Source organism: Bidens hawaiensis, unplaced genomic scaffold (genome assembly GCF_021521415.1).
Source record: "Bidens hawaiensis isolate Kalapana, Puna unplaced genomic scaffold, B.hawaiensis_p1.1 tig00032199_1, whole genome shotgun sequence".
NCBI lineage: Eukaryota > Viridiplantae > Streptophyta > Magnoliopsida > Asterales > Asteraceae > Bidens > Bidens hawaiensis.
Window position 1 is genome coordinate 7310 of NW_027505243.1, and position 17452 is coordinate 24761.

General features: G+C 34.1%; 2 protein-coding genes and 1 pseudogene across 3 annotated transcripts; 2 read left to right on the forward strand and 1 right to left on the reverse strand.

Moving 5' to 3' along the window:
* The first annotated feature begins 1378 nt into the window (after window positions 1-1378).
* On the forward strand, window positions 1379-2622 carry LOC143611782 (mavicyanin pseudogene; annotated as a pseudogene). The gene is made up of 2 exons (XR_013149832.1): window positions 1379-1846; window positions 2375-2622. The product of XR_013149832.1 is annotated as a mavicyanin pseudogene (transcript).
* A 5976-nt stretch (window positions 2623-8598) lies between these two features.
* On the forward strand, window positions 8599-14266 carry LOC143611790 (ARM REPEAT PROTEIN INTERACTING WITH ABF2-like). Its single transcript, XM_077085931.1, has 19 exons — window positions 8599-8874; window positions 10699-10862; window positions 11054-11226; window positions 11303-11423; window positions 11508-11582; window positions 11663-11757; window positions 11860-11935; window positions 12049-12156; window positions 12252-12380; window positions 12462-12530; window positions 12622-12681; window positions 12767-12890; window positions 12972-13111; window positions 13184-13247; window positions 13333-13412; window positions 13506-13570; window positions 13651-13768; window positions 13876-14000; window positions 14083-14266. The coding sequence occupies exons 1-19, from the start codon at window positions 8619-8621 to the stop codon at window positions 14153-14155; spliced, it is 2115 nt and encodes a 704-aa protein (XP_076942046.1). The 5' UTR covers window positions 8599-8618; the 3' UTR covers window positions 14156-14266.
* A 101-nt stretch (window positions 14267-14367) lies between these two features.
* LOC143611789 (cyclin-P3-1-like) lies at window positions 14368-15376 on the reverse strand (the record flags this gene model as incomplete). The annotated part of the gene is made up of 2 exons (XM_077085930.1): window positions 14368-14650; window positions 14970-15376. Coding segments are annotated over 2 exons (681 nt in total), but the record flags the coding sequence as incomplete, so codon positions are not given.
* Between the last annotated feature and the right edge of the window lie 2076 nt (window positions 15377-17452).

Genomic DNA, 17452 nt, shown 5'->3' on the forward strand with positions numbered 1-17452 from the left:
GTCAGTGGAGATTGAGATTTGGTGGTGATCGGAGAAGGAGTCGGAGGTGGGTAAAGAGTACGGGGAGAAGTGGGTGTCGGAGAACAAAACGACGTCGGTGTGGTCACCGGTAAACACCTCCATTTGCACCGGCGGTAAAAAGGTAATAATAATAATAAAGCGGCTGTGGTGGAAGGAGTGGGTTGGTGTGGTGGTTCAAGGTGGTGGTGGTGGTTCAGAGGTATAATTGTCAAAAATATATTTTTTTAATAATTTGAAAATATGGATGGGAAAGGTAGGGAACATAAAAAAACAGTCTCTCAAGACGGTTTTTTGAACAAAAAAGTTTTGAAAAAATTTGAACTTTTGCTCCAAGATTACAAAAAATTTGGACTTTCCCTTCATTATTTCTCCAAATCTCGTCTCCTACCACACTTTCTTTCGAAATTTGGCCTGCCACCCATATATTATTATCTTTTCCCAATACATCTACCAAGTTCAAATTCTTAAAAATTTTGAGAAAAAAAGGGCTATTTTGGGGATTCTCTCACTAAAAAGGACTATTTTGAAAATTTTCCTCATAAAAAATCCGAAGAAAAAAAAAAGCAAATTACAAGAGACCAAAAAGGAAAAAGAATAATTGGTTACACGGAAGCTGCATCAATTTGTGCATTTAATTATTTAACAGCACCCTTTTTACTTTTTTTTATAAATGATAAGACCATCTAATAAAATCACTTTGCCTCCCTAAGTTACGAGAAACTAACTGACTTCAAGTCCAATGGTATTTTGGTGGTGGGATAAGACTTAGTGACCATAAGGTTCTGGGTTTGAATCTCACAAGAGGGGTTTTTCTCAAATATTGAGTTTCCTCCTGAATTGGTGGCTTGGTGGTGGATATGATAGCGTGGTACCACTGATGGCACGATGATACTCTAGTGGTCTGTGAGTGATCCAAATTAGTCGTTAAAAAGAATAATAATAAATAACATGAAAAATTAACCTTAATCTTTTTTTTTACTAATATTGCCTTCCTAAGTTAAAATACAAAAGAGCCAAAAAAAATAAAAATAAGAAAAGTTACACTATAGTTTTATTATAAACATAGTATGTTTATTTCTTATTTCAATTGCTCAGTAAGGTTGTGTTACCCACCATTCTTCTCACGCTAGTGTATACTATCAGCCTAAGTTGATAGATCATACGTATTCTATTTTATTTTAACAAAATTCATTTTTAGAAAATTCATTTTTAGATCTCAGGAAAATTCCAGAACTTACATGTGATCCTTTTCAATAATTTCCGTAGAATTACAATAAAGCATGTTTTAGATATGCAATAATATATTTTCTGAAAAATGATATCTTGCATTAAATGAATTTATATTAATTTGAAAAAAGAAAAAGGAAAAGAAAAGAATGAACCGTTACAGATATAATTTGTGAAATATCATGTGAAAATGCAAAGATGTGGTAAAAAACAGCTCATAAATGACTCAAATGACAATAACTCATGAATTCAAAGACATAAGTACAAACCACATGTCACAAAAATGTAAACAATGTGACAACATAGTCACATAAATAGTGGTGTCCGGTCTTCCTTCTCATCAAACTCATCATTTTCTTCAAACATTTCATCCAAATCCTCTCGACACTTAGAGTAACGATGGGTTTCTTCTCGGAAAAATTAACGACAAACAAAATCATGTTGTTTATGTTGTTGATAATCAACATAGCTTCGTCGGTCATGATGGTTACTGGAGAGGTGTACAAGGTTGGTGACTCGGCTGGGTGGACTGCTGATCCCAAATCTAGTTATGTAGATTGGGCGTCTTCCAAGACCTTTCATGTCAACGATGTTCTTTGTGAGTATTTCCATTATTACTCTCGTTGTTTAAATAATTATTAGCAATGTTCTCATAAGCAAAAAATGTTATATAACCGGTTGGATTGGGTATTTTTTTTAACCATCTCTCCTTGAATCAAACGGTTTTTTTTTTTTTCTTTCAGTTAGTTTGGTTGAACGGGTACCATACTGGTTGTTGGATCATATACTATTGGATATTCAAAACTTTTTTAAAAAAAGAAGGAAAAAGGAAAAATATATCAAATTTCATTTACTGATCTATTTACTACTATAAACTTTCACATTTTTGTTAGCATTAAAATTTCTTGTTAAAAATTAAAGAAATTATGGATTTTGCTTTACAAGGATAGCATTTATAATTATTTATGACGTTATCTGATTTTATAACTTGGCTAATCATACCGGCTTTGAAAATATTATTCATTATCATTACTTCAATTTGCATCTATTTAACTTTTTGTTTACTAGTCATTAAATTATCAAAATAAATTTTATAACAAATTTACTTTTGGTTTGTGATGAACAGTGTTCGAGTATAACGCCACCAACGACAATGTGATACTTGTGACCCTAGCTAACTTCCGATCATGCAATACCTCGGCTCCATTGAAAACGTACAACTCTGGCAATGACTCGTTCACTATCAAGTCAGGAGGTCATTTCTATTTTACTAGCAATATTGCTGGTCACTGCCACGGCGGTCAAAAACTTGATGTGAGAGTCCTAAAATCATCTCCAACGCCTGCCACCCCCGCCACCAAGTCCAGCCACTAGCCCTAGCCCGAGTGTCTCAGCAGCTGCACCCGAGGAGTCGAAAGCACCAGCGCCTAGCCCAGCTCAAAGTGGCGCGGCAACACAAGATCCAAAGTGGTTGCTTATGAGCACCCTTGGTATGGTCATAAGTGGTATTGCGATTTTGTTTCTTGGTCATGCTTAAAAATGCTAAATTGCAATAAAATACTAAAATGCATGTATTCTGATATTGTAATGATTGTGAGAATCTTCATTTGTTTTAATGGCATTTAGTATTTTATGTATGTGGCATTTGTTAGTATTGGACTTACTGATATATGCTTTATTGCAACTCCTTTTTATTGTTTCTTTATCCAACAACATTATGTTATTTGAAACTTGATGGTACTTGTAATTCCAAGACGAGCCAAATCAAAATGTGTCGTGTATTTTCGAGCATGTGCTCGAGCTCGAATCTTAAACAACTATGACATTTGAGTTTCAAGCCTGTTATTTACATATAAAAGTTTACTTTTTGTTGCATGCTTATTTTTTTGGTATCAATCAATCACATGTAGCCCATGGCGTAAGGTGGGGTGTGACGGGCTGGCATCAAAATCGTAGGTTTTAACGAATGAGGTATCACCTAAGCTTTAACCGAGAGGCTCTTATGAAAGTGCATGCTAGAGTTTACTTATAGCTAATTAAGCTATTCTCTTGCCCTTGGGTATAGACATACATTATGATGCAACGAGTGAGGATACTAGTGTGATTGTGTAAGGTAAGTTCATCAATACGAGTGTACAACATAATTGTGAATTTACAAGTACACGCACGTGCTAGTAAGGCTTGTTATGTTGATTGATGCTTATGCCTTATGATTCACCTGCTTCATATCATGTTGAATGATCAGACTAAGAAAGGCAACAAGGCGTCTCGACCTCGATCATGGTGGACCTTCGATTCACACTCAAAGAAGAAATAAGGTGATTGTTATTGATTCTAGCCCATATGCCATGCTCCAACAAGACAATCTCCAAAACAGAAAATGATAACTAATGGAATAGCCAATGTCATGCTCGCTATATATCATAGTTGGTGTGAGAAAGGCAAAGGGCCATGTAGAGAAATCCAAGGGGAGCAAGTCGCGTGAATTGAATAAAGAGTACATTTTTGATTAACATAGCGACACTGAGGGAGCAGCAACACTAACGTGGTCAAGGTAAAAAATTATAAACCATAAGGTGAAGAAAGAGACAAATAATTGTACTACACTGGGTAATTTGAATGGAGAATCTCTACGGTATATAGAACTTTGAAGAGGTTCTTAACTTAGGGAAAAGTTAAATACAAAAGATACAAAAATGAGAAAGGTTTGTGAAATCTCTAAAAAAATCATAACTCAAAATGTAAATAAAAGATGAAAAAAATAAAAAAAACTAAAATGTTTCCCCACCATTCCTGTTTAAAAAAAAAAGCCAAAAAGACACAATACCGAAAAAAATGCACGACGAAAATAAATAAAAGACACAATTATAACTAAAAACAGACAGAATAAATTGCAAAATATAACACAATATAAAAAAAAAGACACAATTAATGACGAAAATAAACACAAAATACAATGATAAACAAAAAGACATAGTGATCTTTTCCCTCAACTTTGTTTTTTTTTTAAACGAGGAAGACGATGGAAACATTTTTGTGTTTTTACCTCTTTTGTTTTTTTATTAAATTTTGAGTTATGTCTTTTTTTATTAATTTCTTTTTTATTTTTTAAAATGTTTTTTTTGTGTTGTTACAAATCATTCTCATCATTTTCATTTTTGTTCCCCTTTACAGAATAACTTAGCCCGCCAAACTTATTGCTTTAAGTGCAGCTCTTGTAGCATGATTTGTTAATATGTAATTACATATTTTTTTCCTCCATCTTTGTCATTATTTTTTTATAAATTTAAGCAATAATTACTTTTTCATCCCCTCATCTTTGTCCATACATTCCTCGTATTTTTTTATTTTTTTTATTTCTCTTATATCCTTGAGTATAATGTTTTAAAAAAAGTTCAAGCATACCATTGCAGCATTATTATATTTATCTATGTTTTAATATAAATTTTATTTAAAACAGAGACGCAAATTATAATGTACATGTCAAAATTGTGTCTATTTAAAAGTCTTTAAAGCATAAAATTACAACACTTCATTATTCTAATTTTACAATTTTCCCCTTAATTCGGTTACCTAATTTTGCAGTTTTTCCCTAATTCAAATGTCCAAACTCAGCTATATTTTTCTTTTCTTACCAAGTAGCTTTACTAAGATGTATCAGTTTTGGTAAATTAATAAAAAAATATAATAGTTTATCGAAAACTTTTAAATCTATATTACTATGGCATTTTTCATTTACGCACATATAATCAAGTGTAAGTTCCACTTACGTCCATATATTAAATTCATAGAATTTGCTAATATTTTGATTTTTATAATCACTAAATATATTTCTGTATTTTTTTTATTCAATAATCTTTACATGCTAAACTAAACATGATATTGTCTTTTTCTAAACTACACTATTTTCCAAACTAAAGGCGTGAGCCATTTCTTGACCACCAACATTAGTGTTACATTTAATGTGTGGCCGAATAATTTGTTATTTTTAGCAAGTTTAGACGCATGTTATGTGTTTGTCTAATAACACACGCAAATTGGTTGTTTGGAATTCATTAACAACTGTGTTAAAATTTTTTTGTCAAACTCTAATTCACAAGGTTTATACACGCATACGATTGATACAGTTGGCTTATGTATTAACTTCTCATATGCTTACAATATTGTACACATAAAACATAGACGGGGGTACTATGGCCATTTATGTCTATGACTCTATTCAATGCGATTAAGCTCCTAGAGGACTGTGTGTTTCCTAAAAAATTGTCCCTACCGTAATGACAGCTACAGTTGGTCGCGTGGAACTTTATGTGATGATGGTTTTATACTTTACGGTTGCCCAGTACTGGCATTCGAGTAAAAAAATGATACTTTGTTTTGATGTAAACACGATGGAATTTTCTGAATTACGCTTTCCGGATGTCTCTGGTCTAAGGTCTAAGAAATTTGGGTGTTTTGGTTGATATAAAATCCTAACTCCATATGCTTGTTTTTCCCGGATTAACAAAGTATGGAGTTTGTGAAAGCTAACTAACGGCGCGTTGATGGAGTTATTATATTATAGCTATATCGTGTGTATTATATTGCCAGTGATACAATTTAAGTGGCTTATGTCTTGTGATCATAGAGTGGGAACAAGTGTTTGAAGCTGATTTACAGTTCGATCACCTCGCTTATAAATTTTCTTCCTTTTGTAGTCAATTCAAGCAAGGTGCAATCTACATTGACACTATGATTTCTCTTGGATTTTATTTTCATGTGCATATATCATGCATTTGTTACAGTGTTTGAGTTGATGTTTATTCCAGTCTTTTTATTTACCTTTCATTTTTATTGGAAACTCTTATTTTGTGGTTTATGCTACAAATTGAAACTGCAATAATAGTAAATACAATTATATAATAAAGTTTCGTGAAATATAATGCCAATAACAAAACTAACCGAAGTACTATTATACAACATATCACGAGCTGTTTTATGAACCAACATAAACAAGTATGGTGTTGCAATTTGCCTCTATCGCAGCAACGAGCGGACACTCTACTAGTAAGTTATTAATGTAGTCCGAAAATGGTCAAGGCGATCGAGTCGTTGCTCAGTATCAATGATTATAAGAACGAAGACAAGGTGTGTTTCTTGACCCATTCGTTCAAATGAGAAGCCCACAACTGGTAGAAGTCAATTGTATGAAATCGATGAAAACACGACGCTAATGAATTGATTTGGGATGAACTCAGAGAATTAATGTTGGAAAAATCATATCCAAAGCATGATATAGAGAAATCGTAGTTTGAGTTATTAACTTTGAAAATGATGATAACTGGTCATCGATAGTACACCAATCGTTTCCGTGAGTTATAAGGATTAGCTCCTCACTTGACCACCCCTGATACTAAAAGGACTGTAAGGTATATTTGGCGATTGACACCAAAGATTAAGGAAACCAAAAAGAAATAAAACGTCACAGTCTGCTGTGGATTTAGTTGTAACCCGAAATGATAAAGGTGGAAACAAAGAGAAGGGTAGCGGAATGGATAGTAAGTAGGAATGTAGTCAAGGTGGTTACACCGAGGGAAACTCATACGTGGAACCTAGAATAAGAGCTTCAATAATGGGAAACCTAGGTGTAACAAATACCACTCTACTCAACAACATGCACGACCAACACTTGCCGTAAGTGTGGCAAGACGTGACATCTGATTAAATATTGTGCACACCCTAATTCGTGATTAGAGTGTGGGAAAGCATACCACTACAAATCACCAGTAAATTGAACCAACCATCTTCCAATAAGTTCTCGTTATTCATATTCTATTGACCATTATATACATATCAATATGTTGATAACTTGTATCCTAACAAACAAATGAACAATATAGATGTATTAGAAGTTGGTGGGGTCTCAACACCTAATATAACAATGGATGATATCCTAATTGAGTTCAAACAATGTTCGCTTAAAGTTAAATAAACCATCAAGGATGTATAGACTCTTGTCAGGATTAGCAGGAAATTAGAGTTATAAAGTGTAGATTATTCGTGTATGTCGCAAACACCTACACAGCTATCATCAACATGATGACAACAATGATGATCATACAAGAAAATACGAGTTCAGCAAGATTAAAGAGATGAACTCAATCGTATGACAATAATCAGGGCTTGCAAGTTATGAGTGGTGAGAAAAATGAGTAGCGATTTATATTATGACTTATAACTTATGAAGATAAAGCCATATAAATGCAAACTATTCTCCACATGACAACTCTAACTTTAAGCCTAACAGCTATTCAAGCCCATCGACTATAAGTCTATCAGATTAGCTACTAGACGGCAAGAAAAACTCCAAGCCTATTAACCAACCCTCATTAACAGAACAAGCACGAAATATTAGAACTAAAACATATAATATTTTGATTATACGAATTATACTTAAGACTATGCCAACATAGTATAATTATTATAATTATAAACATGTAAAAGTGCATATGCTAAGAGATTAAAATAGCATGTTGATGGATCCATACAGAAATTATGAATTTGATGATTGTAAAGTTCTTTAAAAAAAATAATATGCCCTTGCTCATTACACTGACGCGGCCACACGAGCAATAAAGACCTGTAAACGAATCGTACGTTTAGTGAACTGTTCGACGGAAAGTTCTTCTATGTTTGTTTCTTTAATAAACGAATGACCAGGAACAAAAAAAAAATGTGTCTGTTATATTAAACGACCGAACATGAGCATATGTTTCGTTCGTTCGTTTATGTCCAATTATTTACGTTTGCTTACATATTAAGAAAATATAATTAAATATTATACGAGTGAATGTTTTTATGCATGCTCGTTTGTGTTCATTTAAGTGTGTTGATTTATGTTTGTGTTTATTTACCTTTGTTCACATATATATATATATGCTTATTTATCTTTGTTAAGTTATGCTCATTTATGTTCGTATAGGTTTTAAACAATGAACATAAACAAATATCAGTTTGAGTAAGTGCTCGTGTTCGTTCGATTCGTTCACAAAACTAATTAAATACGCACCCCATTATTTTTTCATCTATAATAATAAGTTTCGTCCCAACGGTGATAAAAGAAAAAGAGAAAAGTGCACACAAATAAAGCATCTTGTTAAAACCAAAATTAGCGCGGGAGCGCATGTTAGCACCAAAAATCTAAAAAAAAACAAAAAAAAAGAGAGGTAAAACAAAATAATTAAACCTTTAACGCGGGCGTTTAATTTTTTAATTCCACTTATTATTTAACTCTCAAACACACTTCTTTCCCAATTTACCCTCACCACTTTCACACACTCACTGAGTCACTTCTGCAACCGTAATTTCCAAATTCCCAAATTACCCTTCCGATGGCGGACAACAACCGGAGACCAGACGAACAAGTAACAAACTCCGGCAGACGAAGCCTGAAACGGAAGCTACACGTCGAGTTCACCGCCGATGATCCGTTCCGATTCCTTTCGTCGGATGACGTCACGCAGCCAGATCTAGTGACTGTAATTAACGCCTGTGTTGAAGAACTGAAGGCTAATTTATACGTGGCTCGTGTAGATCGTGCGTTAGCGAGACGCTCTGTTCAGAAATTGGCTAATTTTGCAAAGGACGGTATGAGTTTGTGTTATTATTATGTATCGTTTGTTCGATTTGTTTTATTATTTTCCGTGTATATGCTACTGCCATTGCGACGGTATGAATTTATATTATTATGTATTGTTTATTTGAATTCATGATGCGTAATTGATTTCGTTAGGTTATGTTATGTGTGTAATTACGGTAATTCGTGTTTAAATTGTTGCTTTAGACTCTAGTATCTAATATTTTGTGTATATGTTATTGTGACGGTATGAATTTATATTATTATTATTATGTATAGTTTATTCAAATTTATGACGCGTAATTGATTTCGTTAGGTTATGTTATGTGTGTAATTATGGTAATTCGTGTTTAAATTGTTGCTCTAGACTCTAGTATCTAATATTTTGTGTATATGTTATTTTGACGGTATGAATTTTTTGTTTTATTGTTGCATAATCGATTTCGTTAGGTTTTTTGTGTGATTACTGTAATTTGTGTTTAAAATTGATGCTCTAGTACCTTTTCATGTGGTTATGTTATTGTGACGGTATGATTTTTTTGTTATATTGTTGTGTAATCGATTTTGCTAGGTTTTGTGTGTAGTTTTTGTAGTTCGTGTTTAAAATTGATGCTCTAGTACCTAATTTTCTGTGTTTATGTTACTTTGCCGGTGAAGTTTTCTAATATATTATGTGATGCTATTCAATTACATGTTGTGTAATCGGTTTCGGCTATTTTTGTGTGTAATTTCTGCAGTTTGTGTTTAAATTGTTGTTATAGTATGTAATTTGCTGATATATTCATTGATGTTGTCTTAGTTTTTGTTATTAGGTTTTGTTTTCTAATTTCCTGTGATACGTCTAAGCATGTAATTTGTGGATTACACTGAGTATTATGATTTCGTGTCGGTTTTGTGTTGCTCCAGCATTTTGTATGTTTATGCTATTGTGCTGGTGAATTCCTGATGTATTCATTTCATGTTGTCTTAATTTTTCGCTTTTAGGTTTCATTTTTCTACATCTAGGCATCTGATTTCGTTTATCCACTCTGCTTTATTGCTATGCTGTTATTCAGTTACACGCTGTGTATTGTGATTTTGTATAGGTTTTGTGTTTAATTTGTTTAGTTCATGTTTAAATTGTTGCTCCAGTATGTAGTTTTATATGTTTATGTTATTGTGCTGGTGTATTCCTGATTTATTCATTGCACGCTGTCTTGTTTTTTGTTTTTATATTCATTTTTCACTTTCTGTGATTTGTCTAGCCATCTAGGTATGTAATTTTGTTGATCTATATTCTATAGTATTGTAGAAATTGTGGTTAGGCGATTAATATTGGATGGCTATTGATTTGATTTCACCTATCCAGCCCCTAAAATTGGTCAATATCTTGAGGTACTTACAAAACTGTACTTATATTAACAAAATTATATATAAAATGGTGTGTGTGTATGTATATTTGAAAACTATAGAAAGTTTTCAATCTGACTAGCGCAGTAGCGCTTAGTGAGTTCTACAACACTGACTTTCGTAAATTTTGATCTAGTGTTTTTTTGTTTAATTTTACTGCATAGCTTTTGATGGTGTGCTCACACCAAAAGTTGAACATTATGCTGATGAAATCTAATTAGATTAGAAGCTGGTGAAATATAGTCAGTAACAAATTTAAGTTCTACCACACTGACTTTAAACCCTACTGTTTCATTTGTGGTACATATGTATTAAATTTTGTTAGTTTATAGCTATCACCTTTTAACATCCCCTTGGTGTATACCTGCTGATGCTTTGTGTTAATGGGGCTTAGTTGGTATGAGGTATGCTTTTGTTTGTTACTGATTAAGCCTTTCATGTGGCAGAGGAAAATGTGAACTTGATTGTTGATTTGGGTGCGATTCCTGTGCTGGTGAAATATCTTCAAGAGCCAGGACTGTTGCCAAATGAGGCTGCTAGTGGTTTGAGGCCATATGAGCTTGAGGTGGAGAAAGAAAGTGCTATTACTCTTGGACTCCTTGCAATAAAGGTAGTTATTCTTCTCAACATCTATGTGACATGCCTTTTGATGCATAATTACATTCCAATTGGACTATTTAACTGTATTCTTTGAAGTGATATGAATTGATAAATCATCATAGTGTTAAAGTTATAAACTGTAATTTCTATATATTCAACAATTTATTCTGAATTACTTTTTTGTTTTCCGTTGTTTAACAGCCCGAGCATCAACAACGCATAGTTGATGCTGGAGCCCTTCCTCATCTTGTTGCTATGCTAAAGAGACACAAAAATGGTCAAAGTTCTAGAGCAGTCAACAGTGCCATAAGAAAAGCAGCTGATTCAATCACAAACCTTGCTCATGAAAACAGCAACATAAAGACCCTTGTTAGGTTAGTTTCAACACATGTTTTGTACCAGCAGTTAATGTATCTTATACTGTTAATCTCACCACATCTTCATGCTTAGGGTTGAAGGTGGCATCCCTCCTCTTGTTGAGTTACTAGAATCCTCTGACATGAAAGTGCAAAGGTCCGCAGCTGGAGCATTACGCACACTAGCTTTCAAAAATGATGAAAACAAAGCGCAGGTTTACGCTTATAACAATTATTTCACTTGTTTTGAGGGCTAATTATAACTAAATTTTAATAACAAGTTACTAACTTTTCTACAGATAGTAGGTTGTAATGCTCTACCGACACTTGTTCTAATGCTTCAGTCAGAAAATGTCCACATACATTATGAAGCAGTGAGTCATTTATCTTGCTAGATATTTTAGTATGTTTCAACTTGTTTGTGGCGAGCAATAATTTTTGAGTGGTTTCTTAGGTTGGTGCAATTGGCAATCTTGTTCACTCATCACCAGATATAAAGAAGGAGGTTCTTCTTGCTGGAGCATTGCAACCTGTAATTGAATTGCTTAGGTACCATAAATTCTTTTTTTGCTTGCAATGATTATTGCAAACAACTTTGAGTTTTATGATTAGATTTCAGAAATAACTGATGTCTCTATCTTCTGTCAATAGTTCGACTTGTATCGAGAGCCAAAGAGAAGCTGCCTTACTTATTGGACAATTTGCCGCTGCTGATACTGATTGCAAGGTATGCCCAGACTGTTATTCGTTGTCCACCTATATCATTTTTTTCGTAACCATATCATAAAAATGGTTGTCTACCATAAGCCATATAACTAAATACAATACTCTTACTTACAGGTACACATAGTTCAAAGAGGCGCTGCTGGTCCGCTAATCAAGATGTTGCAGTCTCCAGAGGCTCAACTAAAAGAAATGTCAGCCTTTGCGATCGGGAGGTTGGCACAGGTACTCAAATATTTATTATACTTTTACTATATTATATTACTAAGCACTTGTGTTTTGAGTTTTTTTTAACCTTTTAAATATTTCATATCTTTCAGGACACTCACAACCAAGCTGGTATTGCCTATGGTGGTGGCATTACTCCATTGTTAAAACTTCTTGATTCAAAAAATGGCACTTTACAACATAATGGTGCATTCGCTTTATATGGTCTTGCAGATAATGAGGTAACCTTGTAAACAAACAGTATAATGATAATATTATAATATTTGTATGTATCACTTTTGACTTATAGAAAATGTTTGTAGGATAATGTTGCTGATTTTGTAAGGGTTGGTGGAATTCAAAAACTGCTGGATGGTGAATTTATTCTTCAAGTACTTACTAATCTTATAACTGATTTTGCTGTATTTCTAGAGCCATCTAAGACTTGATTTACCAAATTTAAAATTTTGTGATAATATGCAGCCAACTCGGGATTGTGTAGCGAAGATGTTGAAAAGATTGGAGGAGAAGACTCAAGGAAGGGTAATTAACTAATTCTTACTGTCATATTGTTAAATTCTGCTACCAATTAGCTGAGTAATAAATCAGTTTGATCATTTTCTTTCAGGTATTGAGGCGCTTGTTGTACCTAATGTTTAATGCTGATAAAATTATTCAAAGACGGGTTTCTTTAGCTCTTGCTCATCTTTGTTCTCCTGGTGACCTGAAGGCAGTATTTGTTGATAACAATGGTAAATCAAGTTAAATTTTTGGTTTATACCTAAACCTGATATATTATGTTCATTGTTTGATATATTTGATGAATATTTCAGGAATTGATTTACTTATGGAGCTTTTACAATCAATCCATTCAAGGCTTCGAGGATATGCTTCCGTTGCTTTGTGTAAATTGGCTGAAAAGACCACCTCACTTTCTTCTGTTGATGCAGGACCCTCATCTCCAACATCCCAGGTTCGTTTTCTTACCTTATTATTATTATTTTTTAATTAAGAGGCAATTCATCTGAAGTAACTTTTGTTGCAGGTATATTTGGGTGAGAAATATGTGAACAATCCTACACTTTCTGATGTAACTTTTGTAGTTGAAGGTGTGAAACTTTCTTTTAACCGAAAACAGTTTTGTTTGTCATTTTATTTAAAATTATGGTTAACATTATGCATTTATTTAATCAGGCAAACGGTTCTATGCTCATAGAATCTGTCTTCTTGCTTCTTCTGATGCATTTCGGGCCATGTTCGATGGTGGTTACAGGGTTAGTCACAATGAACTTTCATCAAATTATGAACATGCCTTACGTTTCTTTTTTATTCATTATTGTTGACTTTTTGAATGAATATTTTGTTAGGAGAAAGATGCTAAAGACATTAAGATTCCAAATATAAGTTGGGAAACATTTGAGTTAATGATGAGGTGTGTGTAATCATGTATCCCTCATCTTACGCTTTCATTTCATCTGTAATTTCATTATATACATATTCTAAAACTTACAGGTACATATACACCGGATCGGTAGAAATAAGTTCAAGAGTAGCACATGATCTTCTTAAAGCCGCTGATCAATATCTTCTAGAAGGGTTAAAGCGTTGTTGCGAGTACACCATTGCACAGGTTAGTTGCAAATTCTACACTACACCACACACACACACACACACACACACACACACACTCATAAGATAGCGTTAACATGTAACGGGTTTTGAATTTTAATATTATAGGATATAACAGCCGACAATGTAGAACTCATGTATGACTTATCCGAGTCCTTCAATGCTGTGTCATTAAGGAATGCTTGCATTCTGTTTATATTGGAACACTTCCAAACATTAGATTCACCACCATGGTATGTTTTCTTTGTTATGTCAAATCTAACTTTACTTTGTGATAATACATTGTAAGCTAATTCGATTTATGGAATTTACCAGGTATGGTAGTATGGTGCAGCGGATTTTACCCGAGATAAGAACTTGTTTTGTGAAGAGACTTACCAAGAAGTGAAAAACGACATTGACATACAAGAGAAGATGTATAGAAATTAGAAAGTGATTAGTCATTATCGAAATGGTAAGAGGACACTTATGTTGGTAGTTATGAACTTTAAGGATTAAGCGGTTTAATTTTTTTGATATAATGATCGGAAATCTTACTTTCAAAACACAAGTAGGTTCAAAACAGTTTTCCAAACCTTTCAAAGAACAATTTATCACTCATGATCCCACTTATTGGATTGGGATTTTGATAGTGTGATCATCGTGATTCATGGACCGGTTGTCTGTGATTCTGCGCGCAACATGAATTGTGTGTGTGGGTCTTGATTTGTTATGTGTCTTATCTCTTGAACCTTCACTCATCAACTCCAGACAATACTTTTCAAATGTAGAAAGGCTTACATACAACTGAAAATCGATCCCAAATAGGAATTTCAACTCCAGTCTATTCATTTCCGCTCTTGTTATTCCTCCCACTTTTGCATAATATGTGTTGTTGAAAAATCTGCAACAAAGAATATCAATGTTGAAAGTGTTCATAGTTTCGTATCTTTCAAAGCCGAAAGTGTTATATGATACTGAATAATTAGAATATAAATAAGTTGAAATGCGTGTGCATGTAGTATTTGAAAGTGTCTTATGTTTAAAGTTGCAATAATCTGTGTAAAATGGCAGTATATACACGAGTAAAAGTTTCTTAGATTTGTTTATAAATGTGTAAATTTTTAAATTTGCACTTTGGAAGTTGTAATAGTTAGATAATCACTAATCAATTCCAAAGAGCAAACCAATTGCCTGGCATGGGAATTGGGAAGAAGACTTACGCATCATCGATGAACTTTGCAGCTAACATTATGCTCGTGATTAGAAGGCGATGAACATTTAGGGAAGTCAAAATGATACTTTGAGATTGAATTAATCTGTCAATGTATATATGTGCACCCACAAAGCAAGATGGGCTGCAGCGCGAGTATTTGTAGATGCGGTCAATGGATTGTTGAATGGTTAGTGTAGGTGCTCTTGAGCCATGAAAAACCGTTGGGACATCTTTAATTTGAGTTGTTTGCAACAATTTCTCGTTCGTTTCCACATGTTTTTGAAGAAGTGAAGAAAGTAAGGAAAGAACTTTAGGATTTTCATGATGCTGGTTAGTTCGCCCCTTGAGACCGAGTTTAAGGTAAATCTTCGAGTTAGAGATCTCGTTTTTGAGTGTTAAACCTTTGGTATCCAAGCAAGGCCGCAAGAGAAAAAAAAATAGTAAACATTACTAGTATTATGTAACCTTACTCAATTAACCATTACCACATTCAAGATCCAAACTTTATGACAACAAATGAACCATCTTTTCTAAAATCACATATAAAGAAACCAATATTAACCAAACCCAGATTTCAAAAAACAAAACTTGAATAATTGATGATTACAAATGCAAACCCACATATATAAGCACATCAACATTCAAGAATAGCAACAAACAACAACCATTAAAAGCAAAACCAACATACATGATCAAATCAAGATTCAAGAATGTGTTGCAAGAAACATACATATGAGGTTCTTGTATCATCATCATCCATCTTCATGTTTTATATATGTATGAATGAATTATAGATGATGATGATGGTGATGCATGAGATACCCTTTACTTGAAGCAAGCATAAACTCCTTTTTATCTTGTTACATGTTTGATAATAGTCTCTCTCCTAGTGGTTGTCTTTTAGATTCATTCACATTAAAGATTTGTTGGGTTGCAATAATGGGATAACATGATGTAAGTGAAGGGGGTGGGTCATAGGTGGATAGATGATCAACATGGAAGCCGGTGTGTGTCGGACCGTCGGTGGTCTTATGATTTTAATAAATCCCATTTTTGTGTGGGGTATACTATACTCCTTTTGTTATGGCTTGTGACTTCGTCTTGCAAAGAACAAAAGGCCAACTAATAGAAAATTAATACTTCTTGCTCATGGGCTGTCAATCAATTGGCCCAACAAGAATTAAAAAATAAATAAATAAAATCAGCCTTGCTTGGCATTGTGGTCTAATGGTACGTGAGTGATAGTTAAGAGTTAGAAAAGTCTGAAATCAGACTCAAGGAGGTTTCCCCACAGTGATGGGTTTAGGTGTTCTTGGTGAGTCAGGTCTGAAACGTCAAAATCAGTATGGACGATTGATATCTATCTCAGGAAGACTCACCCGATTACTGGGGGTGGTTTCAAATAGAGGTGCACAAATCGGGTTTTTCAAATACCCTGGTTCGGGTATGGAACTGGGTTCGGGTATGACTGGGTATTGGAAATTCGGGTATTGGCAATACCCGGGTCGGTTCGGGTTCGGGTATTCTCTCTAAAAACCATACCCTATGCGTCGGGTTCGGGTTGGGTATCAAACCGGCTATTCGAATACCCTATTTTCGGGTGTTGAAAAAACTCTATTTTTGGGTTTTTTGGGGGCTTTTTCGGGTATAGATTGGATTTTTTTAAGGGGTTACAATTTTTAGGGGTATTTTCGGTAATTTCGGGTATTGGAAAAACCCAGTTTCGGGTATTGGAAAAACCCGGTTCCGGGTATGGAACCGGTTCCGGTTTTCGGGTATTACCGGGTATAAATCGGGTCCGGTTTTGGGTAAGGTTTTTGGTACTGAAATGCATACCCTATCTGTACCCTACGGGTAGGGTCGGCCGGTCGGGTACGGGTTCGGGTATTAAAACCCTGGGTATTAAAATCCGGTTCCGGGTATTTTTTTGGGGTCCGATTCCGGGTTCGGGTTTTTTGCACCTCTACTTTCAAATGTTGTTAAAAATAAATAAATAAAAATAAAAATATCAGCCCATTAACGGAACTGCTTTGTCGCATTGGGTTGTCTGTCAGTCTGTCCTTTGGGTTTTGGGCTAGACCAAGACTATATTGGGCTGGTTCAAATTGTGTTGGATACATTCGTGGTGGACTTGGTTGACCTTTTGATACTTTTTATAGAGTAACGTGTCCCTTTTGTAAGTATGACCGTTCAAATCGCTCTTCGCTCACGCTCACTCGCTGTTTGTTCAGAAATTGTTCAGAAAATGTTCGCTCATTTCTTCGCTCAGTTGTAAACGAGCCGCTCTGCTCGGTTCGGTTTGTAAACGAGCCAAGCAATGAGCAATGGTCTGTTCCGTTCAGTTCGGCTCGAATTTTTTTTATATATTTTATATATAATTGTATAACAAATATATATAAATATATAGACAACACACATAAATATAAGTATACGATTTTTTAACCCTTTTAAATTTTTCCTACTCCGTCAATTTTATAGTTTTTTGTTCGC

Coding starts and splice junctions, on each gene's coding strand:
- LOC143611790 (XM_077085931.1), top strand. CDS start 8,619: ATGGCGGACAACAACCGGAGACCAGACGAACAAGTAACAAACTCCGGC. Junction 11,227..11,302: donor AACATAAAGACCCTTGTTAG/GTTAGTTTCAAC, acceptor CTTCATGCTTAG/GGTTGAAGGTGGCATCCCTC. Junction 11,583..11,662: donor TCCACATACATTATGAAGCA/GTGAGTCATTTA, acceptor GTGGTTTCTTAG/GTTGGTGCAATTGGCAATCT.